The 22,427-nt window shown below is 40.8% G+C and overlaps 1 protein-coding gene across 1 annotated transcript in view; it reads right to left on the bottom strand.

Annotated features, from left to right (window-relative positions):
• The window catches only part of INADL (InaD-like (Drosophila)), a 149,447-nt gene that overhangs the window by 12,905 nt on the left and 114,115 nt on the right, over positions 1 to 22,427 (bottom strand). Inside the window, exons 32-38 of the mRNA XM_010582302.1 lie at positions 21,044 to 21,115; positions 20,416 to 20,533; positions 19,679 to 19,812; positions 6,072 to 6,155; positions 3,893 to 4,086; positions 1,926 to 2,073; positions 696 to 782 (exon numbers count right to left, since the gene is read on the bottom strand). Of these exons, the coding sequence (XP_010580604.1) occupies positions 696 to 782; positions 1,926 to 2,073; positions 3,893 to 4,086; positions 6,072 to 6,155; positions 19,679 to 19,812; positions 20,416 to 20,533; positions 21,044 to 21,115 (837 nt within the window). The remainder of the gene's footprint in view (positions 1 to 695; positions 783 to 1,925; positions 2,074 to 3,892; positions 4,087 to 6,071; positions 6,156 to 19,678; positions 19,813 to 20,415; positions 20,534 to 21,043; positions 21,116 to 22,427) is intronic.

The raw sequence follows: 22,427 nt of genomic DNA on the forward strand, positions 1-22,427 counted from the left end.
ACAGCTCATCTCGCTCGGGGACATTGGCAGCTTAAATATCATGGCAAAGCAGTCAGTCTTTGGAAGGAAAATCCATTTTAAAAAAGTTTTCTAAGTCATCTTGCCTTGTTTTTCTCCCTTGTAGTACTTGGACTTTAATACTAATGGTATCGGTGTCCGAGCTGACTGGGGGGCACGGGGAGAGGGGAAAAGCCCTGCACTGATTGAAAAATGAATTGTTGTCCTCGCTTCAGGTAAAAAGCAAGTGAAGCAGGAAATTGCTCTGTGTTTTCTTTGAGAGCAAAGCGGCTCTCATGTGGTTCTGCCATAAGATAGGCAAAGATACAGTTGAGTTTCATTAACTTATTTTGATTGACAAAACAGCTGCAGAAAAGACATTCAGCATTTTTTTGTAGGTCTAAAAAAATTTCTGGACATCATCATTTGAGAAATATATTACATATTTTTGGTGTGTCTCAGGAAGAGACACTCCTTAAACAAAAAAATACATTAACTAGCTCTTCTGCTTAATCAGCATTTCAGCATGACACTTACTTTGCAGTTCAGCACAGAAAATTATGGTGATAAAATATTTTGTTCCACATCCTCAGGAGTAAGCGTCTATGGAAGGACTGAGCCTCACGTGCAAGCCTGTGCACTGTCCCCGTGCCTTGCCCTTCACAGCTCCATTTTATACATATGAATTTGTTACTAACCTGACTGTTTTGAGATGTTTTCCGTGATGATAGCCACGATCCAGCTCGCAATCTCCCAAGCTCAAGATGTACTAGGCCTTGGGCACACTTGGAAAAAAAACCACAACGTACAGCACTTAAGTAGACATATGATATTTCACGCTCTCCTGGAGAGAATTCTGTTTATATTCAGCACTACAACTCCGTGAAGAAAACCACAAGGAATGCTCAAAACATTAACATTCGTATTTAGACAATACAAAAAGTGCCCATCCCTGGATTTAGGTTTATCCTGAAGGTCTATCCTGGTTGCTGAAGCCAGTATGAACCTTCCCGCTGGCAAACTGTAGATGGCCAATTACTCAATAAAAATAAACAAAAAGCCCCCAACTCTTTAACAGACGATTGCCACAAACAATACTCATGAAAAACACTTCAGAGGAAAAATGCTGCAGAAAAGGGTGAATTTAATACATATGCATTCAACTTAATAATGTACACTCATGTCACCAATTTCCAATTCTTAAATAGGTAAACTTTTGGCCAGGTACCAACCCCAAATGGAAAAAACCAAGGAAATAATTAGCCTTTCCCTTCAAGAACAAAAGAAGTCATATGCAGAAACACTAGTGGTGACGGCAGGGAAAAACCCCTTGTCTCCAGATGCAGTTCTGAATAGAAATGGGTCTGCAGCATCGCTCCCACCCGTCCTTTCATCCTCGGTACAGGCTGTCGGGCCCAGGAGCCGTACGGAGGAGCTAACATCAGGCACTTGCAGCCAGGCCGTCCCCTGCCCTCTCCTCCGACTCAAGCAGCCACATGCTTTTTAATGGAAAAAGGCAACTTCTTCCAGACTGTACAACTTCAGAGTACAAAATCACTCCCGCAAGATGGAAAGCTGTGCAGAAACAGATTTACGCTGCCATTTTATAGCTGCAGGTTAGTGCAGCAAAGCCAAAGGCATTTGATTTCAGTTCTGTTTTGTATGCCACTCAGGTTTCCAAATATTCTTCTAATGTATGAAATACACAGTTGCGTTTTCAAATAAATGCCTAAATACTACGTGTGTCTTTGTTTTCCCTTCTTCACATCATCCCACTTCTAAATATACATGGAGAAGTGATTTTAAATGAATCTCCCAAAGTTATTTCAGATGAAATTCCTGTGTATGTGTAAATAGCACTTCAGGATAATTACCTTGCATAGTGTCAGTAACTGCAATTCAATATTTAAAATGTATTATGCACTCACCTTAAGTATGGTGGCAACAGTCTCTTGTGAGGCATTTCTCATATCCTCTCCATTTACAGACAAAATCTGATCTCCTTGAATTAATCTTCCATCTAGGTCTGCAGCTCCTCCTTTAACAATGTCAGAGATAAACACTCCACTTCCATTTCTAACAATGCAAGAAGCATATGGCTAATTACACAATGCAATATTCTTTGGGAGACCAATTTAGATTACTTGCATTTAAGAGACATTAAAAGAAACCTGTGAGCAGAGGAAGAACTAGTTTTACACCCCATTCAACCGTCCGAGTGTAAAAAAATCTTTGAGTTTTAAAACCAAGGCACGTTTTGCTATATTTAATGCTGTCTTTCCCTTTGAACCGTTAGTTCTGACTGTATGATCCATAAAGATTCATGAAAAATACCACTTGTATGGATAAGAAGCCAAGCATCGGTCTAAGATGGAGTTAAACTATCTCCTGATGTGCCTGATATGAATTATGCAGCCTCAGATTTTTTTTCTGTATTCCCCCTAAAGGTTCAGCTCAGTTTCTTTTCTAGAAGCCTGGAGGCCCCCAACAGAAGAACAGGGAGAAGTCTGCAGAAAAGACTTTTATAGTTTGCACATGAGTTATGCAGAAGAAAATCCAGCTTTGTGGCTGTCCGCCTGCAGCAGGCAGTGAGGCTTGCGAGAGCAGCAGGCCACGCAGATGAAGGGAATGTATTTATTTATCAGCTCCAGCCTCCTCGCAGGAGAAATCCCCTCCCGGAGGCCGCAGGACCCCTCTGTGCTGGCCCCAGCTCCTGGGTGCTCGCTATGGGGTCAGCTGGCGCCAGCTGCAATGCCAAGATTTGGCGTTTGGTATCCTTCACCCTGAAGGACACACCACTTCACAACCTGAATTATACCTGGGTATCATTTAATTGACTTCAGAAATTGGGCTACCTCTAAGGTGGAAATCCCCACAAGCGAAGCACTTAGTACAGAAAGTTTTGCACAGGAGCAAACACGGGAGGGCTGGAGACTGCGATTACCATCTGTAGGGTAATTTACATAAGCTAAATTAATTACCCAACCCACAATCTGCTCACAACACCTGGGTTAAACATCGCCACTCTTGTAAAAAACTGCTGTGGAAACTTTACTGACCATACGCAGTCAGGATAATGACATGATGATTTGTAATTGAGAAAATAAATTTTTTTTGGCAATACAGAAGAGCAACCATATGACTCTTATGCACCAACGCTGAACGGGCGCTCGCCAGTGTCGTGCCGTAAATCTCTTCTAGCAATGAAAGATTAAATCTATCAGTGCCCTGGTTCGAATGATCTAATAGCAATGGTTTAGAAATACATCAGTAAAAAGTCACATTTTATTAAGCAGCTGCTACCTACCAACATATCTCAGATCCTGCTCTGCACTCACAGAACCGCTGCCTGTAGTGTTGTGCAGTCACTTTGATATCGTTCAGGATTTGTGTCTAACTCGGACTCTTACCTTCCACTGACACTGGTCCCTTTGAACCTGAGGAGGAGCTAGATCTGACCCACAAATCCATTAGCAAAGGCATATCCTGCTACTTGGAAACAGGAAGGTTCCCCCCCCCCGGCACATTTTGAAATCAGAAAAGCCATGGTTAGGGCCTCCAAGCCCTGAGACACAGCTACGCTGAAGCCACCAGAACAGTCTGGTTCTGCGTGTGCCCACTTGGCCACGCTCACTCCAGGGGGGACGCCCGCTCTGTGCCGCACGCCGGGAGCAATCCCGGCAGCAGCAGCCTTTACTACACAGTGTGTTGCCGTTCTGATAGAAGAGCCGGGACCACAGCCCCATAGCACCCTTCAAGATATTTAGATAGAAAATTCTGTTCCTTGTGGAATTTTTCCTTTATTTCGTAGTCCATTTAATGGCTACAGCTGTCCATATGGCAAAAAGCAAAATACTTCTCATTTGAAGTGCAGTCCGGTCAGAGAGACTCTTACCGTTTTCCAGCTATGCTGAGCCCTAGTCCTCGCCCCGTTTTCTTTTGTATATCTACATAAAAAATCTCCAAGTTTTCTTCATCTTTGTAACGCGCTTCATCTCTATAAACAACCAACTGCACCTTCTGGGGCGTCTGTCTCAGCGCAGTGATAGCTTCTTCATGGCTGGCATTCCGCAGATCGATCCCGTTCACCTGAAATAATCACTGTTTTCTTTCCAAATGACATGTATAAATGATCTTTTCATCACACCCTACACTTGCGTGACAGGACAAATTTGTCAAATTGACACGCCTTGGCAGTCTAATTTAGTGCTCCCATTTCCAGAGGGCCAAGCTCCTGGATCTCCTACTGAGTGCAAGTTCGGTGCTTTGTGCCACTGCCTGGAGTAAATCACAATAATTAAAACATTTTGGCTTGTAAGTTTTGTGGGTGTTCTTCCCTTCTTTTTAAATGCTGGAACCTCAAACAATGCTTCTTTCTTACGACTAGACAAAGTGGGACGTGCTCCTTTGAGCTTCCTATATCTCTTACTGCTCAGATTCCTTCTTCCCCGGCTTTGCAATGCTGTCAAGCCAAAGACAGAAGGAATCAGAAACATTAGCAAATGGCAATGGCGAAGCCCAGGCAGGACATATTAAATGGTTATTTTGCTTTGTTCCAATAGATGGCACACAAGACCGCTCCTGGAGCACTCGATTACGTTTCTCTTACAACAACCTGAAAATGTTTTAGCATTTTAGTAATACCAGATGGAACAAGAAGTTCTCATTGAATGCTCAAGTATTAAAAAAACCACTGTTGCAACTTGAAACTTAATCTCCTAATTTTGCCAAGCCTTATCCAGAGATACCCTTTAAGGTGTTTTCCAATATTCTGTTGACAAAATCATCCTTTATTTCTTAATACCAAAAAACATCAATGCTTAAGTAATTTTGAAGTCTCTTTAGGAAGCAGCATGAACTGTAACTGAATAACAATACAATGTTAATCCACTTACATAACATAATAAGTTTTAAGGCAATGAAAATATTGCTCAGTATTTCTAGATATGCAAAGTTACAATCAACTTAATTTTACATTAAGATAATTAAGCCTCACCTATAGTAATTATATTATTTTGTACTAATTCTGCACACATTTATTTGTATACTGCGTTGGTATTCTTTTCTCGACAGAGGCATCTACGCGCGCTTTATCATACTAATCTGAAACTAATTCAGAGTCATCTTTTTGATTCATTAGTATGGCTTTTAAAAGCTGAAATAATAACAATATTATGGCACACAAACATTAGCACTTTCCTGTTTGGCCAGAGAAGAATTAATTAACCTTCCCCATTTTTATCCCCTAATTATTGTGCTCTGTTAATACACAGTTATTTATAAAATGAAAACAACATTCAGCCTTAACACTAAAAAAAATATTTTCAGTGCAAGAGCTGTAAAGACAACTCCCCAAGTACCCCTCGCTATTTTTCTAACCCTACACACCAAAGCCTTAATGGCCATGCTGGGAATTTGTCCTGATCTGACAGCTAGACGCTGCAAGCAGCTGCGCTGAACCCCTGCCTGACGCAAGTTTCATTTGCAGACCAACACTTCTTTCTTAACCCTTTCTGTCCTCGATTTCCACGCTTGTCTGCGGGAAAAACCGCTATATTTATTCACAGAGAGAATTCCGCGCGTTCACCAGTTTTATGAACCGTGGCCCGAAGCAGCCGGTAGCTCCCGCAGCGATGCTGCACGTGGGCACTGCGAGTTTTTCCGCAGGAGCGATGCTGCGGCCACGCTCGCCTTCTGGCCCCGCGTTCGCCCAGCTCAGCACTTCGTTTGCGGGCGGCACGGAGATGCTGGAGCAGCGGCGGTAGTGCAGGCCTCCGAATGAAAGATTAAACAGATGAATAATACTGAGCTATTGGACATGACAGCTGAACTATGTAATTCGAGAACTGCCTTGCTCGATTAAATTTAATATATTCTCAATTTGTACCTTCGGTTTATATGAATATATAAGGAAATGTGAATTTGTCAGGACATTCTTAGCGACAGAAAAGAAGCTTCAAGTACAGATCCTGCTCAATGATCTCGCTTTCCTCTACAAGAAACCTATGCTGCATTGAATACAAGTATACATGACAAAGATACCAGCAAGTACATACATGGAGAGACTCATTTACCTCCAGAATTTGATCGCCGGCCCAAAGCCTGCCATCTCGGGCTGCTGCCCCTTCTTCATAAACTTCATGGATCACTATGGCGTCCTGCGGGAACAAGGGGGTGGCATGAATCCTCCCTCCCCAAATCCCCGCAAACTGGCAGCCACGACCCACCCCACACAGCCCACTCCTCTGCAGTAAAAAAGCACAGCGCTCCATGTCGGGATAAGCAAGACTGTAACATGGACTTTTTTTTTTTTTTTTTAAATTTTTTGGGATAAGAAAATTACTGCCATAATCAAAATACAGATAGCTAGTAAAAAGGCAAAAAGGATTTTGTTCACCACTTCAGGGTAGTCTTGTCTAGAGCTTCTTAGGCTTCCATCACTTTTATACATTGGCATCAGCAGTATGTGAACTCAGTGTGAACCACTGTATTAATATCGTCTACGTTTTATTATATTATTTAAAACCAGATTCTTTGGAGCTATGAATATTTTTAGGGACTTGGCATAGAACTCAGCTTTAAGCAAGAACTGAATGCCTTGTGGTAAATAGCGCTGGTTAAATCTGTAAGAAATGAAATCCAGAAGAAACGAACAATGGCAAATGTTAGTTTATTACTGAGGTTGGAAAATGTAGGCAGTGGCAGATGTAGCTTCAGGGAAGGTTTCAGTGATTTAATCTTATTGCCAGCAATAGATGTCCCCAAAGAAAAAGCATTACAAAGAACATACTGTTCTCTTGCTGGTGCTTTCCCTTTGCATTGTTCTGGTCTGTTTCTTTTTTTTTTTTTTCCCCCCTGAAACAAATAGGTGAACATCCTGCTGCAGCGCTTCAGCTGCGGCCCTGACAGCTAGCAGGATGGGACGCTTCACTGTGCAAAACGTGCCCCCCTCTCCAATGTCACCGGCAAACACCCGGCCTCGGAGCAGAACCGGCTTCACTACGCACTCCGAGATGGCTCTGGATAAATACGCAGTGATTTTCAATGAGACGCGTAGGTACCGGATAACCCGTTCTGAGACAAACACACCCTCCAAAAACGCAACGGTTGTGAAGTTCCTTCACCGGTTTGACGTGCAAGTCAAAGAGGAGACTTTCCGCAGCGTTTGCAACAAAAGGCGGTGAGGTTTGCAGCGTGAGCCCCGCTGTGCACCGCCTTCCTGGAGCAGGAGCAGGAAATAGCTGCTGGGGTAGAACAAAGTACCTTCGTGTTTTGAAAACACTGTTAGATACTACATCTCTCATCACCAAGTTAACTCCCCCCATGTTGCCTCGCGATCCTTTCCCAGCACACATGGTGCGTGTTGAACAGAAAGAAAACTCAAATGCCCTTAAGCTAATGCTCTGATCAAGACAACATTGAGAGCGTTATTCTCTTTCATTCCCACTACACCTTATTTAATGATGTGGACTTGTATCTACAGCCGCTCCGCTGCTGCTGGAGCACAGCACCACTGTCACAAGCTTCCTCTTTGATACATATGCACCAGTCGCTGAAAAAAGCCTGAAGGATTTTAATCACAAATGGATTACAGCTGATACAAGCATCCCAGATGGGGGAAAAAAGATTTCAATCTACATAAATGAAGGCAAATACTATGAGCTATGTACCAAGGTAATTAAGAAAATCAAAAGAATGGTTTGATTAAAAAAAAAAAAAAAAAATGCACACACCAGTGGCAACTGCAAGGTTTTCTTGAAATAACTGAAAGAGCTATTACCAGTGGAACAGAGCAACACGTGCACGTCCATCTCAGCAGCGCTGCCAAAATCCTCTGCTATGCCTCTTAGATTGTCTCTCAGTTGTGCGGTTTTGGTTGTTGTGGGGTTTTGTTTGGTTTTGGGGGGTTTTGGGATGGGGTTACCTTTGTTTTAAAAATGATCATGTAACTCTAAGTCAACACAAGAGCCTTTTGCCTGGGTGAAAGCCAGGAGGGTGACAGTGATGTATATTTTTTTTACCTGAGGCTGATCACGGGTAACTGAGAAAAAGCTGAGTCTGTGGTTTAGAACTTCCACAGCACACTCCACTTTTAGTTTTTTAAACACTTTACAAAGGAAGGCATTTAGAAGTGGCCAACGAGATAACACAAAATATTGACCAGCTTGTTAAGACAGCATCATTCAGCTAGGACACACTAGGGCAGTGGATGAACATGAGGTTCGGTAGAAAAATGGCAATGTGACCGTGTGACAGCAGACTGGGCACGTACACATGATGGTCAAATCAAACACTTTCATACTGTATTTAATCCGATAGTTCCTAACCTCTGAGCAAGGAACTTTCAATCACATTTCTTTTTGTTTTCCATCTGCAGTTCCTTTAAAAACGGTCAACAAACGGGAGTTACCAGCTCTTCCCAGTGCTGCATTATTAAATTTAAAACTGCACATACCTAAAGCTCAGATTGAGGAACCACCAAATGTTATTAGTTTGAACAATCTATTTGAAAATGCAACAATTCAGTATTACATTGCGGTTCCTGCATGTGTTAGAAGCCAGACCTAGAACTAAAAATACATATGGCATGAAAAGGTACATTCCTGTTTGGTCTCTGCCTACCCCTAAGAAGGAAACATCTTGCTGACCTGCCAAAGCACTGTTTTTCTTCACTAGTTTTTTTTTAAACTACTGTAGTTGAATCAGGCTTATCAAATCAATTAAAAGGATAATGAAGCAACATGTCCACGATGTATTGTAAAGATTTTTAAATAGTCCATAAACATAAATATGAGAGTCTTAACTTCCTTAGCTGGTAAACTATGATAAATAGACATCTTTCCTTTGATTCTTCTGGGATGAGCTTAAAGTACGTTTAACCCAGAAGTAATCTTTTTCCATTGGATCTAGTGGGATCTGGGTAAGACTCTGCTAGTTTTGATCATCCATGACAAATCACTAAAACCAAACTGCCGAGATTATTGAATATTTTTAATTACGTCAATATTTTAAAGACATTTATGCAGTAATGAGATGTAATGTCACACTCCAACCACCTAAGCAAGCCCTAATCTGCAATGACTCTATTGACATGCTATGGATTTAAGCTGTGACACCCCTCTCAGTGCCTCAGAAAAAAACCAGCATCTATCATGACTAAAACAATACAAAGCATTTGTTTAAAGGATGGGTTTTGGTTACCGAACATCTGCAGATCCTGCTCACTAGCTTCAAATTCAGTTGCATGCTTGATATCTCTGGAAGTCAGGGCCTAAATCGTTCAAAATCAATCAATCAGTCGAGAGAGAGGGAGGAAGGGAAAGCAGTGTCAATGTTCATCTAGAGGTTGTGAATTCGTGGTGGCTCTGGACGGATTTTCACTTCCATCTCTCCCCATCTCTTTTCACTACCAGTTTCATATAGATTATGGCACTCCATGATATAGCTTGGCAGAGTCGCAAAAACTCTTTGTGCAGAAGGGGGAAATAAAAACACTCTCATATCAAGAACACTGCTGTTTAAAGAAAGATATCCAGCTGCTGAAAGCACATACTTCATAAGGTTTACAAATCCATTCAACAAACTGGAGCTTTAATCTGTGTATATTTTGACAAAGAATAGTTTGGGACCATTATACAAATCAGGCATTAATGCAATGTTGAACATTTCTTGTATGGACAGAAGGATGCAGTATACAGCATATAAACAGCGTTTTTCTGTGCTAAACAAAGTCCGTGCTCGCAGGTGTATACTTAGACTATCCGACCGTAAAAACACTGAAAGACAAAGTAGAAGAGAATTTGTCTGCTACTGCTCAGGTTGCTGTCCTGGGCTGAATAATGCTTATATTGAAGGCTATTGAAGGGCCTGCAGTTCAACGAAATGAAGCTGAATGCGCTGATACTATCTATACTGCACGGCTAAAAAAATCACCTGCAAGACAGAATAGTTCCCAAACACGGCAAGAGCATACCTGATTCGTATATGATGTGCACCGAATCTGTTAACGAGTGGTAATGCTTAACAAAACCTGCCATGCAGTATATTAGACGGTATTTTCTAAGGTTCAGATTTGAGCTGTGGGACAGCTACACCCCTCACTCTCACTTTACCAGCAGAGTACCTCTGTGATTGCACAGTCTTCTTGAGCAAAGTGAAGGCACATGAGTGACAACTCTCACACTGACTTCGACAAAACAAGGTTTTGGCTGTGGAAGAAAAGGCAGACAAGAAGAAAAGTTCATGGAGCCTCTTGGTTGACACCTTGAAGAACAGTATTTGTGCAGAGCGAATGGCTACTGAACAGTGAGGGCAAGACAACCTTATGGAAATTAGCACCCAATCTGAGAATCCACTTACGGAAAATACAACTTGTAAAATGTGCACAGCATGATCTACACTGCATTGCCTTCTATCTGAGGGAGGGGAATAGCCCTGAACTCTTGGGGAATCGGATCTCAGCTCCCCCCCAAGCTGTGGATATTTTTTCTGCTTGATTTATAACAACTTCAGAGACCCAGCAGGGGAAGAATATCACACTCACCCATCAGCAGAGAACACAAATAGAAATGCTAACGTTAAGAATTAAATTCAGTAAGAGTGACAGCTTAATTTTTGTATCTTAAATGTCAAGAACTGCTATGGCAGAGACCCCAGGCAATGACCACATAGCACCATCCTGATTGAGCCTTTGGGATAAAGGTGGTAAAGTCAGCTTCCTATTCAGGAAAATCACTGACCAAGCGAACCTTAAAAGCCTGCAGGACCATAAACAGTGGTGAGAAAGTCTCACAAGCTGTCTGGCTTTAGGCTTGAACTGCTCACATGTTTTCTGCAAGTTTATAGCTTCTGAGCCAGTCTCTCTCATGTTTCTTTTCTTCTGTGCAGCTGTTCTTCAGAAGGACAAGCAGCAGGTTTCAATGCACGTGCCCTCTGCCACTGAAAATGAGCCCCAGACTGTTATTTGCAAAGCTGGGAGTAAAGGGAGGGAGAGTAAAAGGACACAAGACATGAAGGAGGCTCAAACATTAAGTACCACGGATATTTTGTCGAAGTTCTACCATGTAATAAAAGGTGGATCAGTATGCAAGAGGGGAGATTTCAAAAGAACTGGAGCACAGAAATCCCCACATACCCAGCGTTAACTGGATTTGACAAGGAAAAAGGTCTGAATTTTGGCAAAGACGCTTCTTGCATAGTACTGAATAGTCCTTAACTACTGCAGATCGTTCACAACAAGCTATTTCTTTGACTGAGCTAATATTAACTTTGCTTTATCTTTACTATGCTATTTCAGTCAACAAGATCCAGCCATTATTTTGATAGGATCAAAGGCGCTTCACAGAAGTAAGGTGCACCACTGCGCATTGAGGACTGCAATAATCATCGTAACAGAATGACACCAGGTAAGATAGTTAGAAATGAGTTATTTGAAAATCCCAGTCCGTGTTTTCCAAGGTATGCATTTTAAGGTGGTAATCATTAGACAAAAAAAAATCCCCCAAACAGCCCTGAGAGTAGAACTAGATCCATAGCTCTGTCCTCTAACTACAAGGCTATCTCCACCACCAGAGCATCGCCAGTCATTTGACCCGGACCAAGAGAGCATTATACAGGGAAAAGGTGCCTGTGTCCCAGAACAGACACTTCTGAGCACACACAGACGACGATGCTCAAAGTCCAGGTCAAAACAGAGACACCAGACTTTTGGGAACCTATGTGGTTGGGCAGTGCTAGAAAGCAGGCAGGGCATACCATTGGAATTACATGAATTTTACATGTTTGTATCTCACTTTGGTCTGTAGTTAGGTGAACAAATCTTACAACTAACAATAATTATGTATTTGGTGTACGAAATGAAGCTTTCTGCATGGATTCGAGTACTTTCCTGAGGAAGCAAAAAAGTAAGCTACACATAAAACAACATTCAGGAAAAGATGTTTTCTGATTTAGTTGACAAGTTGTGTTTTCCTAAGCTAATATTACACATTTCCAACAAATTTCCTACATAGCTACAAATGTTATACTAAATTAGCATTTATTAAAGATAATAAAGCTACAAGGGTTTTTGTTGACTGCAGGATTACAGATTTATCTCTTTCCCAGGGCAAGTACAATATCATTAGTTATTTCCTTTTCAACTTTTATAATACTTTGTCCAGAGTAGTAAAATTGTCATTTCATTTTTACAGGCTGGTTCACAGATAAAGTAGAAATCAACTAGTTGCACAGTGTGTTTTGCTGAAGAATTAGCCCCATATAAGAATCTCAGTAGTTAAAATAAATCCAGCTGCTGGTTACTTGTAGGCAGAGGAAATTACAACAGTTATGTTATGATCTATGATCTTCCATTCGCAGATCTAAATGGAATCTAAAAGATAATGGTTCAGCAACAAAAGCTGAAGGTCAACTCCAAGCAAATCACTTGACTTTTTAAAGGGGTTTATCTAATGCATCATGCTGCATATACCTCCTTCTAACACTCAAATATTTTGCAATTGCTAGCATTCACAAACCATTAACAGGCACCCAAAATCTGAAGCCAAACACTACTGTAATAAAACAGGCTATATAATGTAAAAATGTATTACCGTGTTAATGTAAAAATGCTTTACATTGCATGACACTGAAAAACTTCTCTACTCAAGGTCAAAACAAAAGGTCTGTTTCCCATTTAAGAACAAGCCCTTGCAAGAGATGGTGTTCACTTGCCAACTTTCATAAAAAAGATTAATCCACAACATCAATATGAATATAATTTTTCATACTAAAATACAGATTTATTTTAAGGAAGTGGATAATATTTGTATTACATTTTATAGGCCCCTATAGTTACATCTGGTCCTTATTTATTTAAATTTTATTCAGCTTGCATAATATTTTTGCTTACAGTTATATTCTCTAAGATCAGAAAAGCTAAAACCTGAAAATTCAATGGCACTATTCATTAACATTCCTTCGGTCTGCAGTCATAGACATTTGCAAGCTCTCCTTTGATTCTGAAATAATAAAACTAAGGTAATAAGATGTTTAGTGTAAAAATATATGACTTAAGTCAGAATGATAGAAAGAGCTATGTTTCTATGAATCACATGCCAAAGCAAACCAAAGTTTTTCAAAAAGTATACATGCTCATTTTAGAGGGAATAATAAAACACAGAACTACATATTAAAATGTGAACTCTCTCACTCTCATTATTTTATTAAATAAAAAAAAAAGAGCGAATTTACAGTGTACAGTGCATAACACAGGTTATAAAGAATGCATAAGATCCTGAATGCATAGGACACAGGAAGCCAAAAGCCAGTGGCTTCAACCAGCAGCAAGCAAGATACTCCTGAAGACCATTCTGACATGTCCTACTGCTTTTGTATATTGTTAGCTTAAATTTTATGGTTGATTTACACTCCTGGAAGACACCAACTTCTTCAAGCAAGGCAGTGCTATGCAAGCTAGCCATACAGTCAGCTAAACCCTTGCCAAAGATCCATCAAATACATGATTTGCAAAACTTACTACTCTAATTCCCATTTGTGATAACTCATGTACAAAGCAGTTTGGTTTTTTCATGCTGTTGTAAGCTAACGTCCTTCTGGAATTATGATGAATCCACCAAGTTCATTTTAACATTATCCAACCAAGTGTCAAAGCAATTCCTCACAATTTCAAGCTAACTGCATTTACCACTCTGTCATTAAATTGCCTTCTGTTTTATAAATGTGGGCGATGGTTAAGAAGGGATTGCATTTTTTTCCTCTCCCAACCGCAAACTTCTCCTCTACAATACCCAAGCCACGATTAAAAACTTAGGACTTCTATTACCGTTTTTCATTCTATTGTTCCATTCATTGTGCGATAGACTTAACAGCAACAGTATCTATAGCCAATATATTGCTGAAACCCTCCCGAGGTCAATATCTTGCTTTTCATTTGTAGTTAAAAGGTAAGCATATTCCACTTAAACCAGTTTCAGTCTTAGCTGCACTTGATGACTGTCTACAAAGTTGCTCAGACCTCGGCTGTCTATATCTGATGAAGTTATTTTTGCCTGAATCTAAATGTAACTGAGGTGGGAGGGAGGGAAGAAAGCGTAACCAAGGGAGAACCTATTTGTTTAGTAAGACAGAAGTCACATCAGTCCTCCTGTTTAGGTAGGTCCCCACTGCTGACTGCAGCACAGCACAAAACAGAGATATCAGTCTTGGCTTCAGTATCAGTAACAGCCTGCTCTTGGCAGCGTGGAGATCCTAGCAGGGTAATTAGCCCTCACAGCTCCAGGGGCAAACATCGGGTCTTGAACAGCTGCAATTTAAAGTCACAGTTTTCTTGATTATTCCCTTGCCCTTCCTTAACAGATGGGGTTTATGCAAGGTATGACTCACCTGGACTGACAGAATGAATCTAAATATTCTTCTGTCAAACTGCATCCCCACCATTTCGAAGCTCTCCCTGCTCCGCCGCAAGCCAGAAAGCCTTCTGGGCTAACCGAGGTGATTAGAAAAACTTTTTCCTCTCTGACTCCGGCGTTACCAGCTCTCACACCAACTAGTGTTAGCTGAGCGCAGGCATATTCTGTTACTTTTTGGAGCATTGCTAAAGTGTTCCAGTTCCCTGGCTTTGTGGATCACTTTATTTTACAGATGGAGTACCTTAAAGTTTGTTAAGTGCCTTAAAAATGCTTTTTATTAAAGTCAGCTGAAAGCATAAGTAAAAAAACCAAAATTATTTACCAAATTCAAAGTAGACAACCCAGTATAAAAATTCTGCACAGGAGTTTTGCTGTTGTTTTCAATAACAAAGACACAGGATAAAGTACGCTTCTTTTCTTCCTTTCTATGTAAGGTTCAGATAATGACCGCCTTCTAGTTACTCCACCTCCAAAGAGCCCCTAGGTTACTGCTCCTGCAATCTTTTTTTCTTTTAGATCATAGGTGCCTCTTCAGTGCTTAACTGTGATTTCAGGCCCCAGCTGAGCCTCTGCTCTCCTCCCCCAGGGTTTTCTAACTCTGCCTGGGGGGAATGTCCCCGTACCAGCCTCCACCAGCTTTGAAACCACTGAATCCCCTCCGGCATGTCTGAGCGTCTTAATCATCCAGGCAGCAAATACAGAGTCAATAACTACGAGTAATCAACTCAACCATTACTAAATTATTCAGCTGGAAGCAAAACAGTGCTCCCACCTACTAAGAAAATGTATCTTAGAGTAATGCTTTTTCCACGTACTGCCAAGAATAAAATCCCTGTAAATTGACAATCCTGTTTTATAGAAAATGGTTCATTGCAAGTTGCTAACTGGACAGGACATCGCAGCATTCACCCACTCTGAGGTGATAATGGGGTTCAGACGATTTAACCCCACGTGCCAACTGGAGGAGTACCAGGACGCCCTTTTTTCAAACAATTCCTTGATGCCCCGTTCTCAGATGATTTAAGAAGAAAACCTCTCAGAGACTTTCTGGCAAAACAGTTTCAGAGGAAAAAGCCCATTACTTGAAACTGAAATTATTTGCCTTGAAAAAACTTATGCAGAATGCAATGAATCAAAAGCAGAACAACCGAGGAAAATTTCCTAAATTTATGGTGGACAACTGGACTACCTGGCGCTGCCAGTCCTCTAGCCTGCAGGGCCAGTTATTCTTCCCGGACCCGCGCGGTCCCAGCCTGTCCAGCCCTGGGCCAGCTGGCCGTGCCAACGCTGGCTTGTCGCCGTGAACGCCCAGGTCTGAAAGCTGAAGTCCATGTCTAAGAGTCACGGCTTGTCCGGGCTCGGAGCCGGCAGCCCAAGGACGAGGGTCCTGCCCAGCGCGCTGGGGTCTGCAGAACCTGCAGCTCTCGGAGCTGCTCCGCAGGCGTTGCCCGAACAGGTCTGCCACCTTCATGAATCCCGGGTGCCCCACGGCTGGAGCGGTTCGGGCGTCCTGGGAGCACCGGCAGCTGCCGAGTGACAATGACCCCCCTGTCAGGTTTATGGCTGCTATTAGCAGTGGTGGAGCTGACAAGCATTTATATACAATTCAGCAACCGGGGGGGACGAGAGGGCAGGATGGTGTCCTGGGGAGCAGAGTTAGAGCCTCAAACCTCCTTTTGGGATGTTTCTGAAAACACTACTTTTTTTTTTTTTTTTTTTAAATTCCCACTCTGAGGTTACTTTTACAAGTTTGATTGGACTACCACCAAAAAAAAAATAAAAAAAAAATCACAAATTGAAAGCCCTGTACTTCAGCCAGCTCCACTCTGCAGTTTAATTGCTTTAAAGCAGAGGCCATGTGTTGTGTTCTCTCAGGGGTACATGGGAAGGTGAAATGAAAGACAGTGAAGAAAAAAATAAAAATAAAAATCAACCCTTAGAATAAAATGAAATAGTACCGCTTAAGGGCTATAGCAGTCTAAAGTCTAAATGAAGACAGCTCTCAAGGACAGTCCTTCCTTCCCTGTGCCTCTTCTACAAGCATGTCTTTCCAGCTGATGCTCTCCTGCTCCCCTAAGCACATGGCCACAGTCTTTGCTTTATAATACATGCAACTTGAAAGGTTTTGCAAGTTTAATGGGATGGACATCTTTTCGACAAAAAACATTTCACAGGGGTTAAGACATCACTTTCCAACCTCCTGAACAAATTAACCTCCCGGCTCACAGGCTGTATTTTTCAAGTCTCTACTTGGTGATTTCTGATGAGATTCCTAAGGTTATGACTTAAAAGTTGCACTCTATATTTCATTTTGAAGCGGTGCGTCCCTTTAGCGGGCTGCCAGATTTATTATTCCAAAAGCTGGGACTGTACATCATGTCTTTAAGAAAGATCCAAAATATTCTGAAGTGAGCTTTCCCGTCACCTGCGAGCTGCTGTTGTGCATCAGTGTTGACTACCAGCACTCAGTTAAGCATTTTTAGATCAAGTGCATTTTAATACCACATAGATGAGGCCCTTATACTCTTGCCATAGCCACCTTAGATTTGACAAGTTCTACTGAGGAGCAGCCTCCCTGTATCCCATGTACTGATAAATTACATCTGAGATCCTAGGAACTGGGGTTCATATTCTTCATCATTTCGTAGGCACTTACACTCCTGTGCAGGTACAAAATAGTTACCCCAGTAGAAAAAGGAGGGAGAAATGGGTGTCAATGCCTTGTTTTCTCAGAGGACAAAAAGGTAAAAGAAGTCTCTGTAGCTACACAGCACACACAGACTCTGCTCCCGCAGATTCACCCCATTCTGCCATGCCTTTTCCCATCCCCGATGGAGCACATTTCCATGGTCCCGTTGAGGCATCTCACCTCTATCGTCTGTGTGTGCCATCTGAACTACAAGGGTATAAAAGACAGCATCCCTACTTCATGCCTGCAGAGACAGGCTACAAATGGTGCTATTCCCATTCTTCCTGACTTTGATCTGACAATTCCCATTTCAAAAATAGCTAAAAAACTAAACCCAAACTGCTGAAACCAATTATAGCTTCATTTTAATTCCTCTGAGCTGCAGAAAACAGTGGGTCTTGGATACACAATTTCTGCCACACGAGACCTTCAGAACTGATGAACTTCTATGGCACGTAAGCACAAGTACATAAGCGATGAAGCTGTAAGATGTCCATCTATATAACTGAGTTAAAAATGAATGACAGAGAGCAAGACAAGATAAATCACTCAGCTCCATGTACCTATTTTGTTATATTTCCTCTCTAATCCATGAAACTCAGAAAGACAGAAACTTTCCTGCAGTCCTGAGTAGTATTTTCTTTTAGTCCTCCTCATTATGTTATGTGAACTTCATTTCGACCCTTTAACAAAAAGTTTTCTGACTTCATGACAAAAAAGAAAGGCATCAAAATAATTTGGGGGAGATCAGTAGTACAAAGTAGACAGAGCAATGATGATCCCACAAACTAAAGACACAACTATGAGTACCTGTTTTGAGGAGAAGGGTTTGCACACACCGTTTTGGATAAGCAAGTTATGGAGAACCCCAGAGAGGGTCTCTGCACATGGTAAGCTATCAGATTAGACTCTGGTCTCAGAAAAGCAACTTGTTTCCTATGAAACAACACTGTTTGCCTTTGAATGAGCAGATTCAGATATACGAAAAGAAACAGGGAATCATTTTTGTAGGTCCTGTAATGTGAGGATCAGAAATGTGGGAAGTCAGACCTCCCTCCCTTCATGAATTTCAGTTACTGCAATCAAGTGCATAGATTTTTAAAATAAATTCCTAGGAGGACACTTTAATAAATAAACTAATGAAAGTATAATACTTAACCAAACCCATTTACTCAATTTAAAGAATAAAATCCTTTGCATTTTTCTCATCTGCTCTGTAAAGCAGATATTTATAATTTTCATTTATTTATATTAAAATCTCTTGAAAGACATATACCAGATTGCGTCTGACAGACTGCCATGTATTATTTCCAAATTCCAGTTAAATGAAAAAGCAGAGATGACTAATGCTGAACTTCTTATTTGAATTTACTCAACACTGAGGAGCTTGACAAAAAAGGGACTGGGTACAAAATAGCACATGGCTGGACAGAGTGAAAACCATATAGACTGATTTAACTCTTCAGCATAAGTCAGATCTATCTCCATGTGAAACAGAGCAATTCATCCAAACTCTACAGAATTGGAGACTTGGATAAATGGGACCAAAAGCTGAACCTTTGCCAATTGCAGCTTTAATACTATAAAAGATACAGCCTACATTTTGCAAAACAAAACTTTCTTTTTCCTTTCGACTTCCTCCATTTTTTTTTCTCCTTCTTTTTTCTTGGTATGGAAAAGGATTACTACATTGCAACTGACTGTAGCTGCTGACACTCACAGCACTTCATTGCTTAATGATGCACCACCATGATATTTTCGGGAACAACTGCGTGTAACAGAGCAGCTCTATTGCCTTAAGTGTCTCTGCGGCAAGGGATTCAGGAGACCCAGTAAAGACACCTCTGCAGCACACTTGTTTACTGAAAGAACTGAATTTGACATTTAAAAAAACCCAGTCTGACATTCTGTTAGATTGTAACATAGCATCTCTTAAATGGAAAGTGGAGTGGAAACAGCAATAGCAGAGGCAGAGAAGGGCTTAGCATAACCAACTTGCTGAGTTTACACTTGAACTGATACATTTTAATTTAGCTGAGGATAATTTTTTTAAAAACAGCATAGCCAAGAGCAAGATTAACCAAAAAGACACAGAAAACAATAAAAGATTACCTTTGGTTTACCTCTGTTCAGCAAGGGCTTTTGCTGGCAGTGAGATAAATCACAGTTTGTTTAAACAGCTACTAAGCATTTATGCTCTCAAGACAGAGGCGTTAACCTTGCTGAAGTAGCTCTACCTCTGTGACATTAATTTCTAGTCCAATCATTCTGGTAACTTACCTGCTTGAAACTCTTAATTCACATTGGTTAAAAAAAATGGTTTATTTGTAAACTCTGACCATAGCAGAAAAGCACTCCTGAAACACAAACCTTTCAATTTAAAAGGAACAGAGAACAACTGATCTGATACAAGGCAAAATTATCCATTTGTTATTGGAGATTGTAGTTCCTGGTTTCTCCTCCTGTACTGAACAATTAATTAGAGCAATTATAGATTAATGGCATCATTAGTCTCTATGTTTTCTTTCTCTTTGTCTCCTGTTCTTCAACAGAGACTGTAAATATTGGTTTAACAGAAACTCACCAGTGGAGTGTCTTTCCCCCCGACGATGCTGAGTCCTAGGCCTGACCGACCCTTAGATATCTCTATAGTCATCTCCTGCCCCGGAACTATTGGACATGTTGCTGGATCCACAGGCAATGGAGGTGGAAGGACGCCTAAGAACATGAAAAGGTAAAGAAATAAGTCACACTATTCAATGAGAAAATGAAAACCATCAAAGGGATCATATGAGAGCAACTAATTAAGCTCTCGTATTTTGCTCTTCACCTTTGCCAATCTAAATCAAACTAGAAGACTACTTTGACTCACTTCTGAAGTCTCTAAATCAGAATGACTCTAGAGTTCTGGGAATAAATGTTCAGAGTAAACGTCTGGGACAACATCAATTCAGTTATAACCTATACAATTCAGATCACGATGGCAAGGTGTATTCCATTCAGGACAGATAAGGCCACGTTCCAGCACGGTGGAATGGACAGGGTGTCCCAGACTGCCTTTCCTTCTATTCTAATTAGAAAGAGAAACAATGCCGTTGTACATAAAAGTCAAGAAAAACAAGCAAAGACACATTCAAGCTCTCAAAAATTGTAAAATGAGAGAAAAATATGAACACTTTATAAAATTAGTGGAATAGGTCATTGGATGTTCAAAGAAAAAGATCTCAGCAAAAGTTATCTGGAAAAAACCCAGAAAAAGTCCATCCTGGGTTAGGTTACTAAATATACACTATATTGGTGGAAAAAATAACTGGTTCATACTACGGCTGGTGACTTCTGCCTCTGGAGAAAGATAAGTAGGTGCTGGCACCAGGGATATCTCCTGTAAGCTGACTGGTACTTTTGTTGAAGATTTGGATTGTTTGATCTGGTTGAGGACCTAAAAAGCAAAGCAGAAGCAAAAGAGATCAGTTATCAATCACAGAAAGGCATGTTATGTGTTATCATTAGTTGTTGATTATCGTACCTTACTAAATCCACTAAGTCAATAGAAGGGAAACAAGCAATAAGCATAGATGAACTCAAAACATTCTCTTCGTAAATAAATGGAAAATCAGGATGACCGGATAACTGTGCTTCCAGAAATGCTCATGAAGGAAGTAGGGACAGGACTTCACCTTTCTCAGTTGTGCCTCTCATACCAAATAATGTGGGTTTGTTGTTTTTGTTTTTTTTTTTTTTACTTTTGAACAACAAAGAACATCCTTGACATTAGACTGTGTGACTATTTCCACATACTTAAAGAGAAACAAGTAAGTTTTTTAAGTTTCCACCAAGAAAATTATTTTAATGTCTCCCCAGTTAACCTGTTCCCCCCATAAATCACTCAACCTTCAACTAGATCAAGCCACCAGAACCTCCCCTTATTGGTTAACATAAACACACATACATTTTCCGGGAGCTGCTCCTCCATTTCCTGCTGCTCTGCCACCATTGATTTGTCAGCTTTACATTTCACATCCTACAAAGTCAAAAAAGAAAGCGAGGTGTATTGAAAATGTCTCATGAGCTTAAATAAAATATCCTCCAAAACTCAAAATGATGATTCTAGGCAAACACAGATATTTCTTCATGTAAGTACATTTGTAGCACAACACACAGCCGAAGCCCAGAACTTGAAAGAGGAAAAGCTAGTATGAATACAGGGAATATCAGGAATTATTAAAAACACACCCAATGGTTTTGAAGGCATACTGCATAAGGAAGGGATTTTTTGGGAGGAGATTATCACACATGGTCTACATTGTTCCTGAGCAATATGAAGCTCTAAAGAAGAAGGAAGCGTGTCTGGTGCAGCGACCAGCACAGCAATTCCCACGCTGTGCGGAAAAGTGCAGGTATCTGTGCGCCGAGCCTCTAGCACACAGGTAGCTATACAGACCCCTTGGTGCCTACAGCAGGAAGGGCTTCAAAGTCATCTCTTCTCTCCTTCCCCCTCCCTTTTTCAGTAGTCCTCAGCAGCACTGAGCACGCTGCCAGCACTTAAATAAAGTAACTGCTCAAAATGCATCATCCAGCCTCATTAGAAATATCTCAAACAATGGCACTTCAATCACGGGCTCCACTTGTATCCTAATTTCTTTCCATACCCTTGCAGTACACTAAAAAATATTTTTTCTCCTCTACTTCTACAACTGCTTCCAGATAGTTACAGTGTCCTCCCCTTGTTAGCTCTTAGCTGAACTTAGCCACTTTGATCACAGTACTAGATAGTTATCTTAGCCCATGTTAAAAAAACCTGATAAACAGCCTAGTTTTCAGAAAAGCTGAGTACCAACTTCAAAAGATGACAGAGATATTCTGCGTCTCAAAGGAATTTCTAATTAAGATGACAATTAATATATTTAAAAAAAAAAAGTATATCAAATTTTAGGTAACCAAGCTTGAAAATACTGGCCTTGTTTCCTGGAGTTTTATTATGTTAAATCATGCCAAGCCCCACAGGCTTTTTTCTTCTGCTTTTTTTCCCCAAGCTTGCAGTAACTATACAACTGTAACTATTATCCAAATGGATAACAAGAAAAAAGATAAAGTGGTGATCTCATTGTATTATCAGAGGTGTCAGGGGAGAAATGGGAAGAGTGCTTTGTCATTTTATGAGGGATTGTTTTAGTGAGCAATGAAAAATTATTTCATACTTCCCTTTTTCATTCTGATATGTGACTAAAATCTGAAACTTCATCTTGCACATCAAGTAAGCACCAAGCATCACCTTGAAATCTCTCTAATCTTCTTCATTTAACTCAGACTGTGCTAGCAGTACCTGAACAAAA

This window comes from Haliaeetus leucocephalus, unplaced genomic scaffold (genome assembly GCF_000737465.1).
Source record: "Haliaeetus leucocephalus isolate CR32 unplaced genomic scaffold, Haliaeetus_leucocephalus-4.0 Scaffold848, whole genome shotgun sequence".
NCBI classification, from domain to species: domain Eukaryota; kingdom Metazoa; phylum Chordata; class Aves; order Accipitriformes; family Accipitridae; genus Haliaeetus; species Haliaeetus leucocephalus.